The sequence below is a fragment of the Oncorhynchus clarkii genome, chromosome 32 (assembly GCF_045791955.1).
Source record: "Oncorhynchus clarkii lewisi isolate Uvic-CL-2024 chromosome 32, UVic_Ocla_1.0, whole genome shotgun sequence".
In the NCBI taxonomy this organism is placed as follows: domain Eukaryota; kingdom Metazoa; phylum Chordata; class Actinopteri; order Salmoniformes; family Salmonidae; genus Oncorhynchus; species Oncorhynchus clarkii.
Window position 1 is genome coordinate 13,958,280 of NC_092178.1, and position 25,847 is coordinate 13,984,126.

The 25,847-nt window shown below is 42.8% G+C and overlaps 2 protein-coding genes across 10 annotated transcripts in view; one reads left to right on the forward strand and one right to left on the reverse strand.

Moving 5' to 3' along the window:
• The window catches only part of LOC139391581 (tax1-binding protein 1 homolog A-like), a 109,976-nt gene extending 107,272 nt beyond the window's left edge, over positions 1–2,704 (forward strand). For 4 of the 5 annotated variants that reach the window (XM_071138944.1, XM_071138948.1, XM_071138945.1 and 1 more), the window contains 3 exons: positions 170–372; positions 569–654; positions 953–2,704. In XM_071138944.1, the coding sequence (XP_070995045.1) occupies positions 170–372; positions 569–654; positions 953–1,163 (500 nt within the window). In that variant the 3' untranslated portion in view covers positions 1,164–2,704. The remainder of the gene's footprint in view (positions 1–169; positions 373–568; positions 655–952) is intronic. The other variant, XM_071138946.1, reaches the window with a different exon arrangement.
• LOC139391582 (juxtaposed with another zinc finger protein 1) overlaps positions 2,686–25,847 on the reverse strand; it is a 36,933-nt gene continuing 13,771 nt past the window's right edge. Inside the window, exons 2-7 of one of the 5 annotated variants that reach the window (XR_011629583.1) lie at positions 12,914–12,986; positions 9,660–9,856; positions 7,332–7,501; positions 6,531–6,893; positions 5,644–6,320; positions 2,686–5,524 (exon numbers count right to left, since the gene is read on the reverse strand). Coding sequence is in view for 1 of the 5 variants with exons in the window: in XM_071138950.1 (XP_070995051.1) it covers positions 6,717–6,893; positions 7,332–7,501; positions 9,660–9,856; positions 12,914–12,986 (617 nt within the window). In the remaining 4 variants the exon portion in view is untranslated. Of the gene's footprint in view, positions 6,894–7,331; positions 7,502–9,659; positions 9,857–12,913; positions 12,987–25,847 lie in introns of all 5 variants that reach the window. The other 4 variants (XR_011629582.1, XR_011629580.1, XR_011629581.1 and 1 more) reach the window with 4 other exon arrangements.

Consider the following 25,847-nt stretch of genomic DNA (forward strand, 5'->3'; position numbering starts at 1 on the left):
TGTCAGCTCGGGGACCTTTCGGTTACTAGTCCAACACCCATTTCAGCCCAGTCTCTGTTGGTCTCCCTCTCTTCTCTCTCTCTCCTCCATTTCAGCCCTGTCTGTCTCTCTTGGAGAGACTGCACACACACTCACACACTTCCCGTTTCCTGTGTTGTGTTTTGTCCAGACGGGGCAGACGGCGCCCTGTCCCCAGAGCAGATGCTCCGCCCCCCTCCTGAGGCCCCTGGTGCATGCGCCCCTCCGGCCACCTCCCCGACCCCGTGTGCAGGTGCAGACTGGGAGAGAGATGTGGTCTGCATCCAGCCCTCCTCTTCACGAAGCATGAGCCCCCCTGACGGACTGGAACACTCCCCCGAGGAGCCACGCAATGTGAGTTCACACACACACACACACACACACACACATCCTCACCTCAAACATTAGAGAGGGAAATGCAAAACTGAGTTAGATCAATGTATAGGGCTGACTTGTTCTGTTCCCTTATTGGGAGGACATCACACATCCTGTAGCTCTATTAAACTGAGGAGAGAGCCGTCAGTGAGGTGTGTGTGTGTCTATACTGTAGGTCGGTGATGGGGAGCAGCCTGCCTGCAATCATCAGACCAGCAGCAGACTTACCGCCAACAGGGGCAGCTTCTGTTTCGACCCCAGGTAACACACACACACGACCCTCCACAAAATACTATCCCAGCTAACCCAACACTCATTCTCACCTCTCCCCCCCTTCTCCCTCTACACCCCCCTCCACCCCCGTCCCCCCTCAACCGTCCCCCCCTCACTCTCTCCCCCCCTCTGACCCTTCTGTCTCCCCCCTCTGCTCCTTCTCTCTCCCCTCCCCCCTCTGCTCCTTCCCTCTGCTCCTTCTCTCTCCCCCCTCTGCTCCTTCTCTCTCCCCCCCTCTGCTCCTTCTCTCTCCCCTCGTTTCTATGGTCTTTCTCCCTCCACTCAGTGGTGAGGTTCACAAGCGCTGTCCGTTGTGCGAGGTGATCTTCCCGCCCCACTTTGAGCAGCGTAGCTTTGAGCAGCACGTGGAGAGCCACTGGAAGGTGTGTCCTGTGTGCTCTGAGCAGTTCCCCCTCCACTGCCATCAGCAGCTCTTCCAGAAGCACGTGCTCACACACTTTGACGGCCATGTGCTAAACTTCACCAACATGGAGTAGCAGGGCAGATGGGGGAGTGTGTGTGAAAGGGAAGGTTTGTATTAAGGGATGTAAAGAAGAATAAAGGAACCTTTACTCAAATGGGGATCGAGATGATTTCATTCAAGAAGGGAGATTCCAAATCAAGATGAGAGAAATCATTGGGGATAAATTGCACTTTGTTGTAAATTGAAATGGAATTAACTCCAGCCTTGGCCTCACATACTTCCACGAGAACATGCTACCTTTTAACAACATCAAGGAGTGTGTGTATGACTTTCTACAAGGGGGAGTTTGTCAGTTTAGGGAAATTACAACAACAAAAAATGTTTTGCGTGAGGTTTCGGAGCCTTGGAGCTCTTTGGTTTTGTCCCATGTTGATGATATCATCACTGGATGTGTTTAGTATCTGTAGGAATCATCTGCGTTAATCAGCCAGTCAATAGTACCTACTTTACAAGACTTGATTTTCAGTTTCTACTCCGAGTCACTCTGTAGAAACAGGTGACATCCAGGGATGTGAGGGAGAGTAGGAGCACGTTGCCCCTAGACACTAATGGTCAGTTTTGCGTTTCCCCTCTAATGGTTAAGGTTAGGATTTGGTTTACCTGAACCTAGATCTGTGGAAACTTCTACCGTGGAGAGGGGGGGGGGGGGGGGGGGGTTAGGATCTTGGGAGGAGATATGTGGTCTTGAAGCACCTCCAGCCCAATGTAATGTAAAGTATGAGTCAAACTCTTGTCAACAAAAGACAGACGGTTAAAAAATAATTAGTACTATTGTTTGAATTTGACTGCACCAAAAATACCTTATTATTCTGAATGTATATGTGTGTGTGTATAACTGGGTGGTTCAAGCCCTGAATGCTGATTGGCTGACAGCTGTGCTATATTAGACCGTATACCACAGGTATGGCAAAACAACTATTTTTACTGCTCTAATTGCGTTGATAACCAGTTTATAATAGCAATAAGGCACCTCAGGGGATTGTGATGTATGACCAATATACCACGGCTAAGGGCTGTGTCCAGGCACTCCACGTTGTGTATAAAGAACTGCCCTTAGTCGTGGAATATTGGCCATATACCACACCCCCTCGGGCCTTATTGCTGAAATAAAAAAATATATATGAGAAGTAGAACTATTTCAATTGCTGTTGTGACAATGTACTCCCACATGTTTTAGTCATGACAGATTGATGTTTTACTTCCTGGTCTCCATTCATTGAATAGGCTGACATTCCGCTTCAGTTGAATGGAGGGAAGGTAACTGGAAATATGAACGCTATAGAAAACTACTGTGCTATGGACTCTTTCACAGTGTTAAGATTCTAACGATTGCCTCCTTTGTTTGGGTCAAAGTAAGTTTCTTGTGCGCGTGTCTTTGATTCCTGTCATCTACTGTCAGTCAGATTTTACTGCTCTTTCAATGTGACCACAGTGCTGTACTTTTGGCTTCTAAAGTTGCTCACGTGTGTCTGTCCTGTCCAAATGCGGCTCTTTGAAAGTGTGTGTGTAGGTTTGTATGTGAGCATTAAAAATAAAGTACGCTTGTCCAATGGATACAATTGTCAATTTGTCTTTCCATCTTCTGGGTCAAAACCCCCCAACCCCATTCAGACAGTTCTGGCTAATGTTCTCTTTATTTTGTATGTAATAGTGTTCACATTTATGAAGCAGCAGCTTATGTAAAAACAGTTTGATATAGTACACAGGTCTCCTTCCTCACACCCTCTGTTGCCTCCGTACAAATAGGAAACATTGTTCTCCACTTAACATATGAAAATATAATTTAAACGCACTTGACACACATTACAATACATTCACTGTACACAATATATCAGAATAGTCCCCCTCACACACGCTTGTACTGTACTCCTCACATCCCCGTTGTGTAATACTGTCATGCTCCCTTTTAAACTGTAACCATAGTGACCTGCATCTCTGCGGGGAGAGGACAGGTTTATAAGTGTTTGACAGATCGCGAACTCTGGTCTCTGTCCCCTCGCCAAAATGCGCTGGAGCCAAGGCTTCCAAATACAGAAAACCTGGCACAGACTCCAGAACGCGTTCTGTACAGCCACAATCAAAAACAATGCTACCTTCCTCTTTCTCGTATGCTGGGCCTGTATTCACATAGTGTCTCAGTAGGAGTGGTGTTCTAGGATCAGGTCCCCGCTCGTATTCATTATGGTTTCAAAGGCTTCTGTTATTAGCGAGGCACTTTCTCTGAGACGCTTTGTGAATACAGGTGCACTTTGCCACACCCATGTCAAGGGTTGTTATGGCAACAGTCAAGCGTGTGTGTTGGGGTACCATCAGACTCAGACCATTATCACAGTACAGAACAGGTTAGAAATGTTTTTGGGCCTGGCACGGGGTAACATTTTCCCAACGGGCACCACTTTTTGACACTACACCACCACTCTGCTGTACTCTGAAGGCATGGTATCACAAATAGGCCAGAACATGCTTACCATGACACAATTTGACAGTACATCAGACTGCTTCTGTAAAGCAGGAGGCTATGGGCAAGGTCCTGGTTATGACACTATCTGCATCCCAAATGGCATTCCATAGGTAGTGCACTTTATGGAATAGGGTGTCATTTAAAACACAGAACTCATCTAAAATGTCACTATTCCCCGTATACAAAAATAGGGTGTCATTTGAGACAGCCGTATATTATAACACTATGGAGGACTGTAACAGAAGGCGGAATAATAACACAAGAAGCTGAAAAGCTCAGATACTGCAGAAAGACTTGGCTAAGAAGCAACACACTCACACAGACTGTACTGGAATGCTGTAGTCTACAACGCAAGGCAATCAAAGTTTGTGGGTGTAATCTCTGGAGATACACCCGAAGACAAACACATGCACAAAAACAAAACATACCATCGACACACACACACACACACTGGAGGCGCAATGAGACCCGTGTTCTCTTGACACGCGTGCGCACCTCTTTGATGAAACCGTATGACAGTCTCTTTCCCCCTCCCCCCTCAGGCACATGGTAATGTAAATGTTTGGCAGTAGAGAGCTGTTGGCAATGATCATGGAAAAGTAACCAGAAACAATACTTGGCAACTGGAATAGAATAGAGCATGATGCCTCAACTGGTCTGCTTACACTATAGTCTGGAATAACCTAGAATACAGGATGATGCCTCAACTGGTCTGCTCACACTACAGTCTGGAATAACCTAGAATACAGGATGATGCCTCATCTGGTCTGCTCACACTACAGTCTGGAATAACCTAGAATACAGGATGATGCCTCAACTGGTCTGCTCACACTACAGTCTGGAATAACCTAGAATACAGGATGATGCCTCATCTGGTCTGCTCACACTACAGTCTGGAATAACCTAAAATACAGGATGATGCCTCATCTGGTCTGCTCACACTACAGTCTGGAATAACCTAGAATACAGGATGATGCCTCATCTGGTCTGCTCACACTACAGTCTGGAATAACCTTCTAGAATACAGGATGATGCCTCATCTGGTCTGCTCACACTACAGTCTGGAATAACCTTCTAGAATACAGGGAGCACAATCCATTCTGAAATCATAGAACCGTTCTAGAACAGAGGGAATTAAGAAATGCAATAGTTTCCTTGTTTCTCTATATGGGCTGAACACTAACATGAAATCTGTGCATTAAAATCAATCAGAACTGTGAAAAATGTATTTAGGGACGCAGATCTGAAGTTAGGATTCAAGCCGTAGTCTCTTTGTTTTTGCTGCTGGGGATATCTAGAACTGAGGTCACCTAGCTGTTTAAAGTTTGACCTATGACAACAGGACAGGTTGTCTCGGGGTTGAGGAATGGAAGAAAAACGTATTGATGAAATATCAAAAGAAAATAATATCTGGAAAATATATCGAAAAAGAATATAAAAAAATAAAGCTTGAAAGTAAAGTGGAACTACTTAGTATATGCTGATGAATACTTATATTTGTATATATACACACATCTATTGTTTATATATCTATATATAGACTGTATACTCCAAGTCAACATCCACACCTTCCTCCTCCTCTTTTACATTACTCCTCTTCCTCTTCTGTTTTGTTTTTTCTTTCTTTTTCTTTTTCTTGTTTTCATTTTGTTAGCACCGTATGTCAATACAAAAAGTCACGCAAATAGTTGGGATAGCATAAGAATGTGCAAATGTACAAACAACAAAAAAAGCCTATAAAGATGCATATTATTAAAATAAGAGAGTAACATGTGAAAACCAAAGAACATGATACAAGACATAAACAAGTTAAAGCATGCACTATATCCTTTAGTGTGTGGGAGGAAGGGATAGGGGTTTAGGTTGTCACCCCTAAGGTTGGGCTAGAAGGGATAGGGGTTTGGGTTGTCACCCTTAAGGTTGGGCTAGAAGGGATAGGGGTTTGGCTTGTCACCCTTAAGGTTGGGCTAGAAGGGATAGGGGTTTAGGTTGTCACCCCTAAGGTTGGGCTAGAAGGGATAGGGGTTATCACCCTTAAGGTTACATGCTGACCAGACCGCATGTGCGTCTGCGTGCATCATTGTATGTTGATTTTGTCCCCCCACACCAGACGCTAATCAGGACACGCAGGTTGAAATATCAAAACAAACCATGGACCAACTATATTAATTTGGGAGACAGGTCGAAAAGTATTAAACATTTTTGCCAATAGCTAGCTAGCTTACTGTTGCAGGCTAATTTGTCCTGGGATATAAACACTGGGTTGTTATTTTACCTGAAATGCACAAGGTCCTCTCCTCTGACAATTAATCCACACATAAAAGGGTAAACCGAGTTAGTTTCTAGTAATCTCTCCTCCTTCAGACTTCTTTTTCTGATTTTATATGGCGCTTGGCAACCAACTTTAAGGCGCATTACCACAACAGACTGGACTGGAGTGTGGACCTCAGTTCATCTTTCAATCACCCACGTGAGCATATGCTCCTAAAAACAAATGAAATGGGAGAGGCGGGACTTGCAGTGCGTTAAGCATCACAAATAGAACAGACACCAGCAGTGTGGGTGTAATGACTGAATGACATGGATCTGTACATTTATTTTGCAACGTGGGCGGTGTGGTCAGCATATTAAGGTTGGGCCAGAAGGGATAGGGGTTTGGGTTGTCACCCCTAAGGTTGGGCCAGAAGGAATAGGGGTTTGGGTTGTCACCTCTAAGGTTGGGCCAGAAGGGATAGGGGTTTGGGTTGTCACCCCTAAGGTTGGGCCAGAAGGGATAGGGGTTTGGGTTGTCACCCCTAAGGTTGGGCCAGAAGGAATAGGGGTTTGGGTTGTCACCTCTAAGGTTGGGCCAGAAGGGATAGGGGTTTGGGTTGTCACCCCTAAGGTTGGGCCAGAAGGGATAGGGGTTTGGGTTGTCACCCCTAAGGTTGGGCCAGAAGGGATAGGGGTTTGGGTTGTCACCCCTACGGTTGGGCCAGAAGGGATAGGGATATGTTTTGGTTGGTTGGTCAAGGTGGGGTGGGTGGATATTGACATTGAAAAAGTGTATGGTGGTTGGGGTTGGGAGTGCTGGTGAGGAATAGGGAAATGTTTTTGTTCTTTTTTCTAGCCCTGCATCTTGCGGATGATGTCGGCGGAGACAGGCGGGTGGAAGTTGATGGTGTGGTGTCTCAGACCCTGGGACGTCTTGTAGCTCTTCCCACAGCGGCACTTGAAGGGCTTCCGCACACGGATCTGTGTCCGGTGGCCGTTCTTGGCATGGTATTTAATACCGTTCACATTCTGAATGAGGGGGAGAGACAGATTAGCAGGCCTGGCGCGGTCTAAGTGGCTGCCTCCAGAATACAGGTACCTGTGCGAGCGTGGGTTCACATCCGACCGACTGCTATTCTAGCATCCCCTATCCTCCTTAATTTCCTGTCAGTCCTTTACTGTCCTACCTAATAAAGAATCAAATACAAAAGGAGTGGGACTGCCCCACTCCTAGAAAAATAATAATTCCCCTTACATTATGTTTAGTGAAAATCCCTAAAAGCAACATCCAGGAACAACATTGCAAACACTGACATTGCTAGAGGAAACTCCCCCTCACATCCTGAGGTGAAAACCTCCACTACACAGATCATAGGCTACACTGAACTGATATATAGAGGACTAGTGTGTAGCAGAATAACAGAGCTAGGGACTGTTCTATAAACTGGGGCTGTGTGTGTACTGCACCTTGTATCTCTTCTTGCAGCCAGGCACAGGGCAGGCGAAGGGTTTTTCCTCTCCTCCGTTCATACACATGGAGCTGAGGATAGACTCGGAGCTGATGGCACTCTCTGTGGTCCAGGACTCATCACTGTCTGACTCCTCATAGTCCACCTCCTCATCATCATACTCACTGCCTGGAGGGGGAACACACACACACACACATCAGTTTGCGTGTCATGGGGACATGACTATATTGTCTCAAGTAGAGGGGCATGGAGCATAGAACAGAGGAGGGTTTAGTGTGCGTGTGTGTGTGTGTGTGTGTCAAGAGAACCCAGCGGGAGGGGTTTGGCTCCCTGAAACAGATCATTAAATGGGAGGTATCCTCATTGCTCTGATTTAGTAAATGCACCACTTTTTCCACTCACACACACACTTTCTCACACACACACGCACACTCACACTCACACAGGAAATGCTCCACCTCAGCAGGAGGAAATGGATGGCACCCTGGCACATGTTAAAAGGATTTCAACAAGGGTGTGTGTACGCGTGGTTGTGGGTAAACGCAAATATTTGGGCAGGAATTGGACCATCTGCTTTAGGGCTCTGAAACACACACACCCGTGTGAACAGTGTGACAGCTGGTGTGTAATTACCTGTGTAGACTGGAACCACTGCACACTGCAAGAACACTGGCTCTCTACTGAACACACTAGAACACTCACAACAGGAATGTTCTATTTCGCTTAAAGGGGACCCATGAAAGACTGCAGGGTCTCTATGTCATTTGGTCTAGAATGGTGTCCACTCTAGGACCGGGGAAATGGGGAGCTCCATAAAGGGTTTCTTCACAGAGGCCGACATCTTTGTCGGTGACAGCCCAAGCGGTCTGCGTGACGAGATGATCATAGACAGGCCTTTGCCATTAGCACGTGACATCTCAGTGTTTAAGAGGGAGAGGAGTCTGGACACCGGAATCATTTCAGCCATCAGCTCAGGGTCCCCATCAGTGGACAGGCCAGCTATCAGACCGTGCAGGTATGCCAGATGAGGTCCCGGAGGACAGCGGGGAGACCTACCAATGATCTCGTCTGGGAGGACCATGGCCGCAATAATGGGGTCCATGACTGGGTACAGGCCCAGTCCCAACTCCTCGGGGGAAGCCATGATGGTCCGTGAAGGCTTTCACTGGCTTGAGACATGGGACCTTGAGTTCACCTTAGCCCAAGATTGACGCAGTTCATTGGAGAACTTGGAGTACTGAGGAATGTACACTCTGGTCAGGTTGCTGTTAGGATCTGGATTAATATCCAGAGCTTTCAGAACTCTTTAGAGGAACTCCTGCATATCAGCTGATGAACAGGGACTTCACTCTCAGCCCTCTCTGAGCCATGGTTGGCTGACCCAGAACCAGCCTCAGAGGTCTCTTCGTCTAGGTCATTACCAGCAAAGACGGGGATAGCGTCAGGATCCTGTCTTAAGTCAAAGGAGCCTGTCAGGCTGAGAGAGCAGGGCTGCAAAGACAGAGGCTGACTGGGCCACCTCAGCCAGAGTTGGCAGAAATCACAGCCTGAATGGCAGGCTCTAAGCCCAGGCACATAATACAGTTGGAATGGGCATCAATCGAAGCCAAGCCAGCATTGCATTTATCGCAGTAGTATGGCATGGATGATATTCTCCCTGTCTAGACAGAAGCAGAAATACAGATATGTCTTATAGATTAGATAATCTGTATAACACCACATTCTATGGATATCAGAATATATTGGAGAAATTCCACTCACAATTCCCCAAAGGTATGGATGTGAGGAGCCCAACTCAACTGACAGTGACAGCCTAGGTGTGAGGAGAGGTCATGAGAACAGACTGGCTAACTCTGGCGAGATTAGTGAGGTGCACATCCTCTGAATCTCACTCTGGCAACAGCTGCAGCTCGAGCCAGTAAGATAGTATGCGAAGTTTGGACGTCAAGGTGTGACTTGGTGTTTAGCTAGAGTGTCTCCCCTAGCCTGGGAAGGCGCGGTACCCAGACTCAAACTCCAGAGAGAAGAGGCTAGCATCCAGCTGAAGCTAACAAGCAACAGATAACGCAATTAGCCGGGAGGCTAACCGGCGGACAAGACAACTAAGCCTCGTGCCGTGAACGTGAGTAACCTTGGTTTCATTGACCTTCAGTCTAGAACACTAGAGGCAGATGCTTTTATCCAAAGTGACTTACAGTAGTGCGTGGAACCCAGCAGTAAGCAAAACCACAATCCTGCATTTGCAATCGCCACATTCTACCCAGTGAGCCACACAGGACTACAAGAGGCAAAAGGCAACACATCCAAAATCTCCACTTTCGCTTACCTGTGGGCGTGCTGCTACGGAAGGAGGAGGAGGGTGTGATGGGAGGAGTCACGGGGGGAGTCAGGTTGCCATTGCTGTGCCGTGGAGGTGTGGCCACGCTGTTCCGAGACACGCCACCTGTGATTGACAGGGAAAGTTTGGGTGTGGCCTTCTTCTTCAGGGTCTCTTGCTCCCGACGTGCCGCGTCCGTCATAAACCTGGACACAAACATTACAGGTCACACACACTATTGAAACAATGAGTATTATTTATCTCCCTCTCTTCTGGATCTTTCTTTTCTCTCCACTGCTCCACCCACACTGGGGCTGTGACGTTTAAACCAATTTGGGATTGTTAACTTTTAGAGAAAAAAAACTGACCAATTAAAATCACAGTGCAGTAACCACAAATCTACCATTAACAGGTTCCAATCATGCAGGCAAAAAAGGCAAAAATGTAAATTCACCAAATACCTAACGAAACAATGCTGTAAGGAGATGGCTATGCATCTTTCAAATGATTTGCCACTCCGCACATCAGATGGTGAGACAGGGTTGCGACAGCTTCCAAGTACTATATGGCAATACTTTGACAAATGAAATGAGAAGGTGATGAAATGCAAACTTTGCGAGGTGGAATTGAGATACAGTGGTAGGCAGTACAGGTACAATGCTGAAAGGAAAGCCCGGTGAGACCCAACCTGCTGCTGGCAGCAGTGCGATAAGGGAAAATCACAGCGCTGACTACAGAAATGATTGATATGCAGCCATTGTCAATGGTAGAGGATATCAGATTGAATGCTCTAACGGCATATCTAGAACCAAGCTACAAAAAGCCGTGTCGAAAAACTGTGACAGCCCTGAAGGAGGAAAGTGCTGCAGGGACTTCAGCCATTCAGCCACAAGAGCGTTAGTGAAGTCAAGCACTGATGTTGGCGATTAGGCCTGGCTCGCTGTTGGCCTTCAAATTCATCCCAAAGGTGGTTGATGTGGTTGAGGTCAGGGCTCTGTGCAGGCCAGTCAAGTTCTTTCACACCGATCTCGAAAAACCATTTCTGTATGGACCTCGCTTTGTGCACAGGGGCATTTTCATGTTGAAACAGGAATCAAATCACATTTTGTCACATGCACCGAATACAACCTTATAGTGAAATGTTACTTACAAGCCCATAATCAACAATGCTGAATATTTTTTAAGTACGAAAATATTTAAGAAAATAATTCAACTAAAGTAAGAATAATGTAACACAATAAAATAACAATAACGTGGCTATTTACACGGGGTACCAGTCCCGAGTCAATGTGCGGGGTTACAGGTTAGTCGAGGTAATATGTACATGTAGGTAGGGGTGACTATGCATAAATAATAAACAGCGAGTAGCAGCAGCTTAAAAAAGCAGGTCAATACAAATGTATTTATTTATTTATTTATAGGGGACAATGCAACAGCAATATTACAATAATAATATTACAATATTAATCAACAGCAATATTACAATAATAATATTACAATATTAATCAACAGCAATATTACAATAATAATATTACAATATTAATCAACAGCAATATTACGATAATAATATTACAATATTAATCAACAGCAATATTACAATAATAATATTACAATAACGCAACATCCATGTAAATATGACGGAGTTATCCAAAAGCTCATTTGCAGCCGTAGTCCCAGGACAGCTAAGGACAATTACACACTCACAATACACATACAAATACATTATATCCAATAATACAACATTCTAACAACAACACTATCATCAGCTGTCGTCTTACATTCAGTTGAAGTCGGAAGTTTACATACACTTAGGTTGGAGTCATTATAACTCATTTTCAACCACTCCACAAATTTCGTGTTAACAAACTATAGTTTTGGCACGTCGGTTAGGACATCTACTTTGTGCATGACTCTAGTCATTTTTCCAACAATTGTTTACAGACCGATTATTTCACTTATAATTCACTGTATCACAATTCCAGTGGTTCAGAAGTTTACATACAAACTTGACTGTGCCTTTAAACAGCTTGGAGAATTCCAGAAAATGATGTCATGGCTTTAGAAGCTTCTGATAGGCTCATTGACATCATTTGAGTCAATTGAAGTTGTACCTGTGGATGCATTTCAAGGCCTACCTTCAAACTCAGTGCCTCTTTGCTTGACATCATGGGAAAATCTAAAGAAATCAGCCAAGAACCCAGAAAAAAATTTTTAGACCTCCACAAGTCTGGTTCATCATTGGGAGCAATTACTTTGCATCGACGCAAATCTACCATTCCAGTGGTTTACTTGTTATATTGTAATTACTTTTTTTTAGCCTTTACCTCCCTTATCTCACCTCATTTGCTCACATCGTATATAGACTTATTTTTCTACTGTATTATTGACTGTATGTTTGTTTTACTCCATGTGTAACTCTGTGTCGTTGTATGTGTCGAACTGCTTTGCTTTATCTTGGCCAGGTCGCAGTTGTAAATGAGAACTTGTTCTCAACTTGCCTACCTGGTTAAATAAAGGTGTTCTCAACTTGCCTACCTGGTTAAATAAAGGTGAAATTAAAAGGTAGGCAGCCATCACTGCGGTAGATTGAAATGCATTGGCCCATAGCTGTCATATGCAGAACTTATGCAGGATTGTGAATTCACCTCATTGGCAGTTTAAAAGTTAGGAATATTTGTACATTCGTCAAATCCCTAACTCACACACAGTCTGATTTAAGAGGTGTGAGATTGGACATGAAGCTTTGGGATAAACACACATCTCATTCTCATTTCTGTGTTTGGCTAGGCTGTAACTGTGTAGAGAGAGCATTTCGCTTCTTCTGTGGTTTCCGGTGCTTCTAATGACAACACTGTTTCTCTGGGAAGGGATCAGTCATCCAAACACAAACAAGACACACTCACAGTCACGCCCGCACGGTCACAAAAACACAAAAAGCACCATAACACACTCAGGGCAATTGGACTATCACCACACAACTGCAAAACAATGGTCAAACAAGTCTGATACAGGCCCCAGAAGAAGAAGTCGTATCAGATTTTCTACTAGACAGAATCATGTTTTTCAAACCAACTGCCTGAAGAAAACCAAGGATGTGGTAGAACTGAAGCCAGGAATGTTGACCGAATCAAATTTCAAATGACTGGCCACTTCTGTCCCTGTATGCTCGTCTTTTTCGAGACTGCTCCATCAGTGTAGCAACACCGCCCTGTGTGGAGCAATACTGCCCTGTGTGTAGCAACACTGCCCTGTGTGTATGTTACCTGTTGATGTAGCTCAGGGCCAGGTAGGTGGGCTGTTGTTGCTCCTGTTTCTCCAGAACGCGAGGATCTGTGTCTAAGAGATCGAGAGAGAGAGAGAAGGAAAGAGTAGGATATTTAGTTACCGTAGAATAAATCTAGATAGATCATATGGATATTTAGTGCCTTCAGAAAGTACTCACACCCTGACTTAGACATTGGTGTGTTACAGATAGAATTCAAAATGGATTCCATTATGTTTCTCACCCATCTACACACAATACCCAATAATAACAAAGAAAACTTTATTGAAAAATGAAATGCAGAAATATCTCATTTACATAAGTATTCACACCCCTGTGTCAATACTTTGTAGAAGCACCTTTGGCGGTGATTACAGCTTTGACTTGTCTTGGGTATGTCTATCAGCTTTGACTTGTCTTGGGTATGTCTATCAGCTTTGACTTGTCGTGGGTATGTCTGTATCAGCTTTTACTTGTCTTGGGTATGTCTGTATCAGCTCTGACTTGTCTTGGGTCTGTCTGTATCAGCTTTGACTTGTCTTGGGTATGTCTGTATCAGCTTTGACTTGTTGTGGGTATGTCTGTATCAGCTTTGACTTGTCTTGGGTATGTCTGTATCAGCTTTGACTTGTCTTGGGTATGTCTGTATCAGCTTTGACTTGTCTTGGGTATGTCTGTATCAGCTTTGACTTGTCTTGGGTATGTCTGTATCAGCTCTGACTTGTCTTGGGTATGTCTGTATCAGCTCTGACTTGTCTTGGGTCTGTCTGTATCAGCTCTGACTTGTCTTGGGTCTGTCTGTATCAGCTTTGACTTGTCTTGGGTATGTCTGTATCAGCTTTGACTTGTCTTGGGTATGTCTGTATCAGCTTTGACTTGTCTTGGGTATGTCTGTATCAGCTTTGACTTGTCTTGGGTATGTCTGTATCAGCTTTGACTTGTCTTGGGTATGTCTGTATCAGCTTTGACTTGTCTTGGGTATGTCTATCAGCTTTGCACATCTGGATTTGAGGATTTTCTCCCATTCTTCCCTGCAGATTTTCTCAAACTCTGTTAATTTTGGGATAGGGGGCAGCATTTTCACTTTTGGATGAATAGTGTGCCCAGAGTGAACTGCCTCCTACGCTGTCCCAGATGCTAATATATGCATATTATTAGTATTGTATAGGAAACACTCTGAAGTTTCTAAAACCATTTGAGTGATGTCTGTGAGTATAACAGAACTCATATGGCAGGTGAAAACCTGAGAAAAATCCAACCAGGAAGTGGGACGTCTGAGGTTTGTAGTTTTTCAAAGCTTGGCCTACCGAATACACATTGAGATATGGATAAAGTTGCACCTCCTACGGCTTCCACTAGATGTCAACCGTCTTTAGAAACTTGAATGAGGATTCTACTATAAAGGAGGGGCTCATGAGACCTCTTTGAGTCAGTGGTCTGGCAGAGTGCCTTGGTCTCATGACGTGCGCTCCCGACAGAGATACCTCTCGTTCCAGTGCTTTTCTTCAGACAAAGGAATTCTCCGGTTGGAACATTATTGATGTTTTATATTAAAAACATCCTAAAGATTGATTCCATACATTGTTTGACATGTTTCTAAAGGACTGTAACGGAACTTTTCGAGTTTTTGTCTGGACAAAGTGCCTGCACCTCATGAAGATGGATTACTGGGCTGAACACGCTAACAACAAGTGGCTATTTGGACATAAATTATGGACTTTATGGAACAAATCAGTCATGTATATGTATTGTCAAACTGGGATTCCTGGGAGTGTCTTCTGATGAAGATCATCAAAGGTAAGTGAATATTTATGGTGTTGTTTCTATCTTCTGTTGACTCCAAAATGGCAGATATTCTGCCTGCCCTAGAAAGGTTAAGCTAGATGGGGAAAGGCGGTGAACAGTCTTTCCACAGATTTTCAACGGGATTCAAGTCTAGGCCTTGGCCGGGCCACTCAATGACTTTCACTTTCTTATTCTGAAGCCATTCCAGCGTATGCTTTGGGTCATTGTCCTGTTGGAATGTAAATCTTCACCCCAGTCTAAGGTTGTTTGCACTCTGGAGGTTCTCATCAAGGACCTGCCTGTATTTGACTCCATTCATTGATCCATCTATGCTTACCAGTCCCACAGTCCCTGCTGATGAAAAGCATCCCCATAGAATGATACTGCCACCACCATGCATCACGGTAGGGATGGTATAGACAGGTGATGAGCTGTGCCTGGTTCTCCAGAAAGTGCTTTGCATTCAGGACAAATAGTTACATTTCTGTCTCATCAGACCACAGAATATTTTGCCTTATGCTCTAAGAGTCTTCCAAATGCATTTTTTGCAAATTCCAGGTGTGCGGTCATGTGCCTTTTTCTCAGGAGTTGCTTCCGTCTGGCCACTGGGTTCTTGGTCACCTCCTTCTGCCCGGTTGTTCAGTTTGGTCTGACAGCCAGCTCTAGGCAGAGTCTGGGTAGTTCCATATTTTTTCAATTTCTCAATGATAGAGAACACTGTGCTCTTAGAAACATTCAACACTCTAGAAATGGTTTTATCCCCTTCACCCAGATATATGCCTCATCACACTTCCTCAGAGATCTACGGACAGTTCCTTGGACTTCATGGTAGTTTCTGCTCTGACATGCACTGTGGCACCTTCTATAGACTGTTGTGTTTCTTTCTAAATCATGTCCAAACAATTGAATTGGCCACAGGTGGACTCCAATCAAGTTGTAGTGACATCTCAAGGATGATCAAAGGGAATAAGATACACCGGAGTGTCATAGCAAAGAGGTGTGAATACTTACAGTACCAGTCAAAAGTTTGGACACACCTACTCATTAAAGGGTTTTTCTTTATTTTTACTATTTTCTACATTGTAGAATAATAGTGAAGACATCAAAACTATGAAATAACACATATGGAATCATGTAGTATGCAAAAACGTGTTAAACCAATCAAAATATACTTTATATTTGAGATTCTTCAAAGTAGCCACCCTTTGCCTTGATGACAGCCTTGCACACTCTTGGCATTCTCTCAACTAGCTTAATGAGGTAGTCACCTGGAATGCATTTCAATTAACAGGTATGCCTTGTTAATTTGTGGAATTTCTTAATGCATTTCAGCTGATCAGTTGTGTTGTGACATGGTAGGGGTGGTATAGAGAAGATAGCCCTATTTGGTAAAAGACCAAGTCCATATTATGGCAAGAACAGCTCAAATAAGAAAGAGAAACAGTCCATATTTACTTTAAGACATAAAAGGTCAGTCAATCTGGAAAATTTCAAGAACTTTGAAAGTTTCTTCAAGTGCAGTCGTAAAAACCATCAAGCGCTATGATGAAACTGGCTCTCATGAGGACCGCCACAGGAAATTAAGACCCAGAGTTACCTCTGCGGCAGAGGATAAGTTCATTAGACTTACCAGCCTCAGAAATTGCAGCCCAAATAAATGTTTCAGAGTTCAAGTTACAGACAGCACAACATCAACTGTTCAGAGGAATGCATGAATCAGGCCTTCATGGTCAAATTGCTGCAAAGAAACCACTACTAAAGGACACCAATAATAAGAAGACACTTGCTTGGGCCAAGAAACACGAGCATTGAACATTAGACCGGTGGAAATCTGTCCTTTGGTCTGATGAGTCCAAATCTGAGATTTTTTGTTCCAACCGCCATGTCCTTGTGAGACGCAGAATAGGTGAACGGATGAACTCCGCATGTGTGGTTCCCACCGTGAAGCATGGAGAAGGTGGTGCGATTGTGTGGGAGTGCTTTGCTGGTGGCACTATAGGTGATTTACTTAGAATTCAAGGCACACTTAACCAGCATGGCTACCATAGCATTCTGCAGCGATACACCATCCCATCTGGTTTGCGCTTAGTGGGACTATCATTTGTTTTTCAACAGGACATGACCCAAAATACACCTCCAGGTTGTGTAAGGGCTATTTGACCAAGAAGGAGAGTGATAGAGTGCTGCATCAGATGATCTGGCCTCCACAATCACCTGACCTCAACCCAATTGAGATGGTTTGGGATGAGTTGGAGGCAAGGAAAAGCAGCCAACAAGTGCTCAGAAAATGTGGGAACTCCTTCAAGACTGTTGGAAAAGCATTCCAGGTGAAGCTGGTTGAGAGAATGCCAAGAGATTTCAAAGCTGTCATCAAGGCAAAGGGTGGCTACTTTGAAGAATCTCAAATATAAAATATATTTTGATTTGTTTAACACTTTTTTTGGTTACTACGTGACTCCATAAGTGTTATTTCATAGTTTTGATGTCTTCACTATTATTCAATAATGTAGAAAATAGTCAAAATAAAGAAAAACCATTGAATGAGTAGGCGTGTCCAAACCTGACTGGTACTGTATGTAAAACAAGATATTTTGTATTTCATTCTCAATAAACGTGCCCATTTTTAATTTTTTTTATCCATTTGGAATTTGGGCTGTAACACAACAAAATGTGGAATAAGTCAAGGGGCATGAACACTTTCGGAAAGCACTGTAGATCATGAATATGGAAATGGCGTCGGAGTCTTGAAATCTTTCAGTATGTATACGCATAGTAAATCCGATGTGCAAGGGGAGGCAAATGGTAGCAAACATCCAGTACAGTACACCGGTTTTGACTGAAAGTGCTTGTATATGGGGTTTATGACTTGATTTGTGGAGGAAATCAGTATGCAGTAAGGTGAGATGGGTGTGTGTGCAAATTCATGTCTGATTGATACTGTAAGATACTCACACTAGTCTCTCTGTTCCAGTGTTGTGTGTGGAGTATTAGTAAAGAAAGCCTATATTCTGTCCATGGTAGCAGAGGGTATCTAATTTACAACCCCTGGTTTCATAGCCCTCTCTGTAGCATGGTGCTACTGTATGTACACTGCCTGTCAGGGGAGGGGAGGTTGATGGATATACTATATAATTACACACACACGCACACTTTTTCCAGCCTATTTGCCAACTCAGTAACATTGCAGCAGGGAGCTTCCACTGCCTGAGGCCACCAGCCCAAACTTCAAAAGCCCCTTTGCTAACTCAGTGTGTGTGTGTGTGTGTGTGTGTGTGTGTGTGTGTGTGTGTGTGTGTGTGTGTGTGTGTGTGTGTGTGTGTGTGTGTGTGTGTGTGTGTGTGTGTGTGTTGAATGTGTGCTGAGTCACAACTGCATAGTAGCACTGCCACCATGTGGTCAACAGGGTGACATTGCACTTCATTGTAGAAATACAGTCAAATGATGAATACATATGCAATGCAATAGCTTGTGGTGAATGTGTACAGCCTAATTTACTTGGCCTACCTTACATACATACGCAACTCAAAAACGCAATTAGCTAAGCAAAATGGCGATCATTAAAATTGCGGGCTGTCGCTGCAACCGCCTGCTACACAACTAGGCAGTGTAGTGTACTTGCTTGACTTTACATGTATCTGATGTACACTTATCAGGAGTCAAACATACTGTGCTACCGTGCATATACTAAGACATATGTTGAACTTTTAGAATGTATTGTGTTACTGAGTATCATTACAGTCTAGATGTGTCTCCATATATGTATATGTTATTGTGTGTGTATGAGAGAGCGAGAGAAAAAAAAAGGATTTGCATGTTTTGTTGATTTTAAGAATGCTTTTTGATTCCATATGGCATGATGGATCAAGCGGCATTGGGGGCAAAGTATACGACATCATAAAATCTATTTACTCAAACACATGTAGTATTAAACTTTACAATAAAATAATTGTTTTTTGCACAAGGATGGGGGTGAGACAAGGGTGCACTCGAAGTCCAAACCTGTTCAAAGTTTACGTCAACCAATTAGCATTGTTGTTGGACACACCCTTAAAGATGAGGTCAGATTCCTGCTCTATGCAGATGACCTTGACCTACTGTCACCAACAGAGTAAGGTCAACAGGAACTTAACATTCTTTAGGAATGGAGCATCAACTGGGCAATCATCTTTAACTTTCAGAAAACCAAAGCTGCGATTTTCTATCAGGAATCAATGCAACAGACACTCCTTCAAATTAGGAAATGGTTGAACATGCACAAATGGTACAATTACCTGGGACTAAAAATCAGTGCCTCTGGTGGATTTGGTCTGGGAGTGAATTCACTCAAAAGAAAAAACCTGCAAAGCATGCATTGTACTCCATAAAAATATATTTTTAAAATAAATATTCCTATCCAAATCTAGTGCTAAATATTCAAGTGTAATTTTACCAATTGCAGTTTACGGAGGCAAGGTTTTGGGTCCAACCTGGAATTATGCTTATAAGCATTGGGAGAAAAACCCAAATCTACATACAGAATTCTCTCTCGCACAACCGAGAGAGTGTCTTTCTTGTTTACCTTTTATACTGACGACGTTATTGTCCGGTTGAAATATTATCAATTATTTAGGCTAAAAACAACCTGAGGATTGAATATAAACATCGTTTGACATGTTTCTATGAGCTTTATGGATACAATTTTGATTTTTTTTTGTCTGCCTGTTGTGACTGTGTTTGAGCCTGTGGATTACTGAAGAAAACACACAAACAAAACGGAAGTTTTTGGATATAAAGAGACTTTATCGAACAAAACAAACATTTATTGAGTAAATGAATGTCTTCTGAGTGCAACCATATGAAGATCATCAAAGGTAAGTGATTAATTGTATTTCTATTTCTGACTTGTGTCACTCTTCTACTTGGCTGGTTACTGTTTGTAATGATTTGTCTGCTGGGCGATGTTCTCAAATAATCGTACGGTATGCTTTCACAGTAAAGCCTTTTTGAAATCTGACATCGTGGTTGGATTCACAAGAAGTTCATCTTTAAACCTATGTAAAATACCTGTATGTATTTCTGCATTTCAATTTGGCGCTCTGCAATTTCACTGGATGTTGGCCAGGTGTGACGCTAGCGTCCCACATACCCTAGTGAGGTTTTAATATAAAGAAAAGGACACTTACATTTTGGCACCATTTTAATCAATCAAATGTATTTATGAAGCCCTTTTTACATCAGCCAATGTCACAAAGTGCTGTACAGAAACCCAAGAGCTGAAAACTGAAAATAGTCCCACATGTCAGCTGTTAAAAACACTAAATAATCGTATTATCCAAACACACAAATCAATCAGATTGTTACAGAAATTAAAACACCAAATACAGACTTGGTGTCTACCAATTGGCTATAGAAAAAAGGTAGACATAATGGCAACCCAAAAGTGCCTATGTAGTCACCGTATGACTGGGGAGGTAGACACAGAGATGCACCTTTTCCTCTACTGTGAGAAATACTCCCAAATTAAATAAGAAAATATCTTAAATCAATTCCCAACTTCTGTGCATTTACTAATGACAAATAATTATTCTGGGTGAGGGAGAAACTGGAAATATTATTGCTAGATATGTATAAGGTTTCCATAGCCTTAGGAACATTCGGCTAAAAATCATGCTAGGCTTTCTCTATAGAAACAGGACATGTTTGTCCTCTACAAATATAAGGCAAATTGTGCAAGCTACTTTTATGTCTGTTATAGATTATGGGGATATTATCTACATGAATGCTACGGCATCAACACTTAAATGGCTGGATGCTACTTATCATTGCGCACTTAGGTTTATTACGGGTGCTACAGAACTCACCACTGTGTTTTATATCAAAATGTGGGTTGGACTTCGCTGTCCGTGAGACGAGAACAACATGCTCTCGTGTTTGTCTATAAAGCACTTCTGAATAAGCTACCTTCTTATTTATCATCACTCATCAATATTAGAATTAGAATTCCTAAAACCAGGTCTCAAGCACGGATTACACTTGAGGCCCATGCGGTTTCCACAGAGTTGGGTATGGCTGCCTTTTCCTGTTACGCTCCTTGCCTCTGGAATAGTCTGCAGACTAAACTTAACCTTGAGACTCTTGTCCCCCTGTTGCTCATTTTAAACATTTATTGGAGCATTTTTATTTTTGTATGGCTTGTAACTGTTTCTGGTAATGCAAATGTTTGTGCTGTTTGGGGAATAACCTGTGTGCAAATGTAATCTGTTGCTGTATTTTTTGGTGTTATCTGTGATGGTTTTGTTTGTCTTGTGTAGTTTCTTTAATCATTGTACCTAACCTGTATGTGTGAACATGTAAACGCAGGGCCCAGCTGTAAAAGAGACCGTGGTCTCAGTCTGTGTTCCTTGTTGAAATAAAGGTATAGAAATTAAATTAAATAAATTGTAAAAACTTACAAGTAATACAGTGCCTTCAGAAAGTCTTCAAACCCCTTGACTTTGTCCACATTTTATTGTGTTACAGTCTTACTTTAAATAGTTTACATTTCAATTTTGTGTCACTGATCTACACACAATAAGATCTACACACCACACCAACTGATCTACACACCATACAACTCTCCTTCCGTGGTCTCCAACTGCTCTTAAACCCAAGTAAAACTAAATGCATGCTATTCAACCGATCACTGCCCGCACCTGCTCGCCCATCCAGCATCACTACTCTGGACAGCTCTGACTTAGAATACGTGGACAACTACAAATACCTAGGTGTCTGGTTAGACTGTAAACTCTCCTTCCAGACACACATCAAACATCTCCAATCCAAAATTAAATCTAGAATTGGCTTCCTATTTCGCAACAAAGCATCCTTCACTCATGCTGCCAAATATACCCTCGTAAACCTGACCATCCTACCGATCCTCAACTTTGGTGATGTCATCTATAAAATAGCCTCCAACACTCTACTCAACAAATTGGATGCAGCCTATCACAGTCCAATCCGTTTAGTCACCAAAGCCCCATACACTACCCACCATTGCGACCTGTACGCTCTCGTTGGTTGGCCCTCGCTTCGTACTCGTCGCCAAACCCACTGGCTACAGGTTATCTACAGTCTCTGCTAGGTAAAGCCCCGCCTTACCTCAGCTCACTGGTCACCATAGCAGCACCCACTTGTAGCACACGCTCCAGCAGGTATATCTCACTGGTCACCCCCAAAGCCAATTCCTCCTTTGGTCGTCTTTCCTTCCAGTTCTCTGCTGCCAATGACTGGAACGAACTGCAAAAATCTCTGAAGCTGGAGACTCATATCTCCCTCACTAGCTTTAAGCACCAGCTGTCAGAGCAGCTCACAGATCACTGCACCTGTACATAGCCCATCTGTAAACAGCCCATCTATCAACCTACCTCATCCTGTATTTATCTTGCTCCTTTGCACCCCAGTATCTCTACCTGCACATTCATCTTCTGCACATCTACCATTCCAGTGTTTAATTGCTATATTGTAATTACTTCGCCACCATGGCCTATTTATTGCCTTAACTCCCTTAACTTACCTCATTTGCACTCACTGTATGTAGACTTTTTGTTTTCTTTGTTCTACTGTATTATTGACTGTATGTTTGTTTTACTCCATGTGTAACTCTGTGATGTTGTATGTGTCGAATTGTTATGCTTTACCTTGGCCAGGTTCTCAACTAGCCTACCTGGTTAAATTAAGGTGAAATAAAAAAACAATACACCATAATGTCAAAATGGAATGTTTTTAGAAATGTTTACAAATGTATAAAAAATGTAAAGCTGAAATCTATTGAGTCAATGGCAAGCCTACATAAGGTCAGGAGTACAAATGTACCTAATTAATCACATAAGTTGCATTGACTCACAATAACAGTGTTTAACATGATTTTTAATTGACTACCCCATCTCTGTACCCCACACCTAATCTGTAAGGTCCCTAAATTAAACAGTGAATTTCAAGCACAGATTCAACTACAAAGACCAGGGAGATTTTCCTCATGTTTGCAAAGAAGGGCACCAATTGGTAGATGGGCAAGAAAAACAAAAAAGAACAGACATTGACTATGCATTTGAGCACGGTCAGGTCAGGTCAGCATGGTCAGGTCAGGTCAGCATGGTCAGGTCAGCATGGACATTGACTATGCATTTGAGCACGGTCAGTTATTAATAATACACTTTGGATGGCGTATCAATACACCCAGTGACTACAAATATACAGGCACCCTTACTAAATTAGATGCCGGAGAGAAAGGAAACCGCTCAGGGATTTCACCATAAAGCCCAATGATGTTTTTAACTAGTTACAGAGTTTAATGGCTGTGATAGGAGAAAACTGTGGATGGATCAACAACACTGTAGTTACTCCACAATACTAACATAAAGGACAGAGTGAAAGAAGGATATTTCAAAACATGCATCCTGTTTGCTATAAGGCACAGAAGTAATGAATGTGTGTATGTAATTATGGTTGCGCGTATAATGGCTCACAGATGTATTACATCCAAAGCCATTACAGACCAGAGCTAAAATATCTCTGTGCCATTTTAACAGCCTCAGTGTGTCTGTGTGTTTGTGTGTGTGTGTGTTTGGTCTTGGCCTTAGTAGCACTTTGGCTTCAGACTTTCACACCTCATAATTGAGAATGAATGCATTCTATCTTGCATTTCCTCTCTCCCTCACACACATGAGGTGGTCCACTGAGGTGGTCTTAATTAGCTTTTTACTGACGTACTTTAATCATTCTACCTAGATCCAGAAACCAGAACACTTAACTTAGACTACATACACTCTCAGAGAGAGGACTGAATGTGTGTGTGTGTATATGAGAGAGAGAAAGAGAGGCTGGTGACCTTTTAAAAGGACAAAAAGCCAGGCCCAGCCAATGAGAATGAGTTTTTCCCCACAAAAGGGCTTTCTTACAGACATAAATACTCGTCAGTTTCATCCGCTGTCCGGGTGGCTGTTCTCAGACGATCCCGCAGGTGAAGAAGCCAGATGTGGAGGTCCTGGCGTGGTTACACATGGTTTGCGATTGTGAGGCCAATTGGCGTACTGCCAAATTTTCAAAAACGACACTGGAGGAGACTTATGGTAGAGAAATTATCATTCAATTTTCTGGCAACAGCTCTGGTGGACATTCCCGCAGTCAGCATGCCAATTGCACGCTCTCCCTCAAAACTTGAGACATCTATGACATTGTGTTGTGTGACAAAACTGCATATTTTATAATTACCTTTTATTGTCTCCAGCACAAGGTGCACCTGTGTAATGAGCATGCTGTTTAATCAGCTTCTTGATATGCCACACCTCTCAGGTGGATGGATTATTTTGACAAAGGAGAAATGCTCACTAACATGGATGTAAACAAATTGTGCATAAAATTTGAGAGAAATAAGCTTTTTGTGCGTATGGAACATTTCTGGGATCTTTTATTTCAGCTCATGAAACCAACACTTTACATGTTGCATTTATATTCTTGTTCAGTATAGTTAGCATCCTATTGATGAATTATATGTCCCAAAAAATGTGCGCAAACACAGTGAATATAATGTAGACTTAACTGTTGGGGTAACTTGGGGTAAACCGCCACTGGGGGTAACACTGCCTTTACTTCTCACAGAAACCATTTGATGTCACCATACCCCACACCCACACAAATATACTCCAAATTTAAAAAAACATTTCTTAACTCTATTTCTTGAACTGCATTGTTGGTTAAGGGAATTTAAGTAAGCACTGTATTCGGCGCATGTGACAAATAGCATTTTATTTGATTTTCCCTGGTTGCCACTACTCTAAAAATGTCATAATTCTCATCGCAATTTTTTACATAACCAAAACATATTTTGAGGTAGGGTGGCCTTTTATCCGTGTTGTATTTAACCCCACTCTCCTATATACACTCACAGTGTTTTGCGAAGCGGTAACTTGCTTAACCATGCCGCTGCTAAAAAGTCTGGCTTGAAAATGTGCAGTTCCCGTATATTTAGGAGTTGAGAAATAAATTAAGTAGGAATGGAAAGCTTGGATTCCCCCATTTTAACAAAGGCCATTAAAACTGCTGCTTTCCCTGCGATTGCAAGAATTGTTGTGCATTGACTTGTCAGAATGCAGGTTTCCCTCCCGATTGCATTCGTAACTTGAATGCGCCTCAAGAGGAATATTTATCTCTCATAGAACACCAACTAGCTCTCACAGTCTCATGTCAGATTTCAGACGTTCATCCATGTTTCTCAAACATCAAATTTCAAAGTGTTTTAAGGTTAGGTATTAACTCGAATGGTTAAGGTAAGGGTTAAGGTTTGGGATAGGCTTAAAACAAAAATCTGAAAAACAACTTTCTATTGCTAGATTCGAACTTGCAACCTTTAGAAGAGGCAAATTCTTACACCCATCCACAACACCCTAGGAAAACCGAAACCTACTTGAAGGTAACAGCGCTCACTGTTGCCTCAAGTGGCTGGTTTCCACATCATCTCCCGATGTCCTCGGACATGGATGGACATCGAATACCGACTTGTATCACACATGACCTGGCTGTAGAACACACAACACCAAGCCTACTAGGTAAATATATAAACTTGTCTAATATGGGGTAGTCAGATTTTTCTATTCATCACTTATTTTGTTTGCAGAGGAAAAGTAAAATGTGGACTGTTCTTGCATCTTCAAAGTACGCTTCAACAGAAATATTTTTTCAAGTTACATATTTTTATGCCGTGGTGCCAATGATTTTTGCCGTGGCATAGTGCCACAGATAAAATGACTGCAGAGGAAACACTGAGCTCCCCAGTGCCAACCACATACATGTTACTTATTTGGTACATAATGTTGCCACTACCGTCTCTTATGACCGAAAATAACTTCTGGACATCAAGACTGCGATTACTCACTATGGACTGGTAGAATCCTACTTTTCCATTAAAGAGTCTTGACGAGCCCGACGCGAACGATATATTGCTTTCTCGGGAACAGGCCCATATCCCCGTCATTTGCGTGACGAGGAGGCGGAGAAAAAGGGGCCAAAGGGCGGGCTGCCTTCTGAGAATTCGTAGGCCATTGAATAAACCCCCAATTCCCTCCATTTTGCTAGCAAACGTGCAATCTTTGGAGAATAAAATCGATGGCCTACGCGCAAGATTAAACTACCAAAGG